Source organism: Triticum dicoccoides, chromosome 3A (assembly GCF_002162155.2).
Source record: "Triticum dicoccoides isolate Atlit2015 ecotype Zavitan chromosome 3A, WEW_v2.0, whole genome shotgun sequence".
Taxonomy (NCBI): Eukaryota; Viridiplantae; Streptophyta; class Magnoliopsida; order Poales; family Poaceae; genus Triticum; species Triticum dicoccoides.
Genome location: NC_041384.1, coordinates 636570682 through 636572959, shown reverse-complemented (window position 1 = coordinate 636572959; position 2278 = coordinate 636570682). Strand labels below are relative to the sequence as shown.

Here is a 2278-nt window from a genome sequence, read left to right as displayed (position 1 = left end):
CCACTTTCAAAAACATTTCGAAAATGCATTATTTATTTTCATTCTAAATTTGTTTGAAACTAAAAAAGTTCGCATTTTAAAAAAATGAAACTTTTTAAGATTTCTAAAATAAATATTATTTAAAAATAATAGAAATTCGAAAAATATTCATTTTATAGAAATGTTCACAAATTCAAAATATTTTTCGTGATCAAAAAGACATTTTTGAAAATTGATTTGAATGTTCAAAACAAGTTTCTATTTTAAAGAATTGTTCACAAATTCAAAAAATGTTCGTTTTTCCGCCTTAAAAATGGTCATGTTTTCGAAAAGTGTTTGTGCATTTAAGAAAATCTTCCTATTTCAAGTTTTGTTTTCCTTTTTCTAGAAATTAACTTTTTTTTTTAAAATGCTCACATGTTTTAAAAAAATCAGGAGGTCACCACAACCTCGACAAGGAGGTGGACCTGAAGGAAAAAAAATGCACGAATTGGGTAGTGGCCGCTACTCCCACCAACCCCACTACTATAAAGATCTCGCGGACCAAACATGACCCGCGAGAGCACCACAATTCTCCGCTCTCTCACCCCACTATTGTGTGGAGACCGTTTTGATGGACACATCAATTATCTCTCTCGATGCTTCTCGCATCTCTTCCGTTGTAACGCACGGGCGTATGTGCTAATAATAATAATCTAAAGTGTGTACTCTAGATTCCTAGCTTTCAACTACAAATCCTCAAGTTTCAAAATAGAGTCGTGAGAATATAGACATTATAAAATAAAGCTAATATTTTTTCTTATTGTAGAAGATAATACAATCACACACACAAAAAAGTTCATTTCTCATGGCCTCAACCAATTTATTAGTACAAACCAAATAACTCAAGGCCGTTATATCTTGGTGCTGAAACGGTATGAAGAGTAGGAGATGCTGGTGTTGGTCCAACTGTGGTGGATCAGCTCCGCCCTGGACTCCTCCCCGGCGGCGCCGAGCGCGACGTGCAGCGGGTAGAAATGATGCGGCGATGGGTGCGCCACCTCAGCGTGCGGCGCCTTCTCCTTGTATCGCTTCACGTCCTCGTACCTGGCCCATGCCAATGATGCGAATGAGAACGTGGAAACAAAAATCAACACGACCACGACGGCCATCGAGTTTCCAGTCAAGTTCGTCTCAATAGTACCTCCCGTCTATGAGCGAATCCTTGAGCCAGGTGTCGAAGTCGGAGGCCCACTGCGGCGGCGGCGCGTCGTGAGGCCCCATCCTGGCGAGGTTGTGCGTGGCGGTGCCGGAGCCGAGGATGAGCACGCCGTCGTCCCGGAGCGGCGCCAGCGCCCTGCCGACGTCGTAGTGGTACGTGCCGTCCCTCTCCGTCTGCACGGAGAGCTGGCACACCGGGATGCCGGCGTCGGGGTACATGAGCATCAGCGGCACCCAGGCGCCGTGGTCGAGCCCGCGGCCGTGCTCCTCGCCCACCGGCCCGAACCCGGCGTCCTCCAGGAGCCTCTTGGTCCTCTCGGCCAGGTCAGGCGCGCCGGGCGCAGGGTACGTCAGCTGCGTGCGCATACGTGCGATCGAGCAATGTCAACTTGCATTCGTGACACATTTGCAGTAGGAAAGAGGAGACGTCGACAGGGGCGGCCAGACTGGGACCTTGTACATCTGGTCCGGGAAGCCATGGAAGTCGTGGATGGTGTCGTTGGTGCCGCGGACGACGTTGACCGCCGGGGCGTCCGTCTCCCAGTGACCCGACACCACCAGGATGGCGCGCGGCGCCTGCGTGCCCGCGATCGCCGCCGGCAGCCACGACTGGAAGAAGCTCCGCGCCGGGATCGTCTCGTCGATGCAGACCGTCGGCGCGCCGTGCGACAGGAAGAAGGTGTCCATGGCAACCTCCGGCGGTGGTGTCTGATACTTGGGTTTGGGCTTGACTTGGCTCTGTCCCATCCATCACAGTACTATAAAAGATAGTACTGTGCAAGAAAAGAGTATACTCTCGGAGAAATGTAAGACTAACTACAGTCGAGAGTTGAGTTGATATCCTATTCTATGCTAATTGAACACGTGACCCCTTGAAGAAAATATCCATGAAGGGAATCACTAGGTTTACTTTGTGGGCTAAAAAACATTATATGAAAAATCTCTGTGTAGATCTTCTGACCCCTGGATTACTTCGTTGGGAAGAACTCAGCAGCTAACCTATAAGTCCATCCATCGGAAAAAGAGAGCTAAAAGGTGATCATGGTGTCTAATAAGTAAGCGTAACCATCTTTATCAAGTTAGTCTGCTTACCAGCATA

The 2278-nt window shown here is 48.0% G+C and overlaps 1 protein-coding gene across 1 annotated transcript; it reads right to left on the bottom strand.

Moving 5' to 3' along the window:
• Positions 1 to 806: 806 nt before the first annotated feature.
• LOC119272404 (extradiol ring-cleavage dioxygenase-like) lies at positions 807 to 1905 on the bottom strand. The gene is made up of 3 exons (XM_037553897.1): positions 1633 to 1905; positions 1163 to 1533; positions 807 to 1065 (listed from the first exon to the last, which is right to left on the bottom strand). Exons 1-3 carry the CDS (start codon positions 1864 to 1866, stop codon positions 873 to 875), a joined length of 798 nt encoding a protein of 265 aa, XP_037409794.1. The 5' UTR covers positions 1867 to 1905; the 3' UTR covers positions 807 to 872.
• Positions 1906 to 2278: the final 373 nt, after the last annotated feature.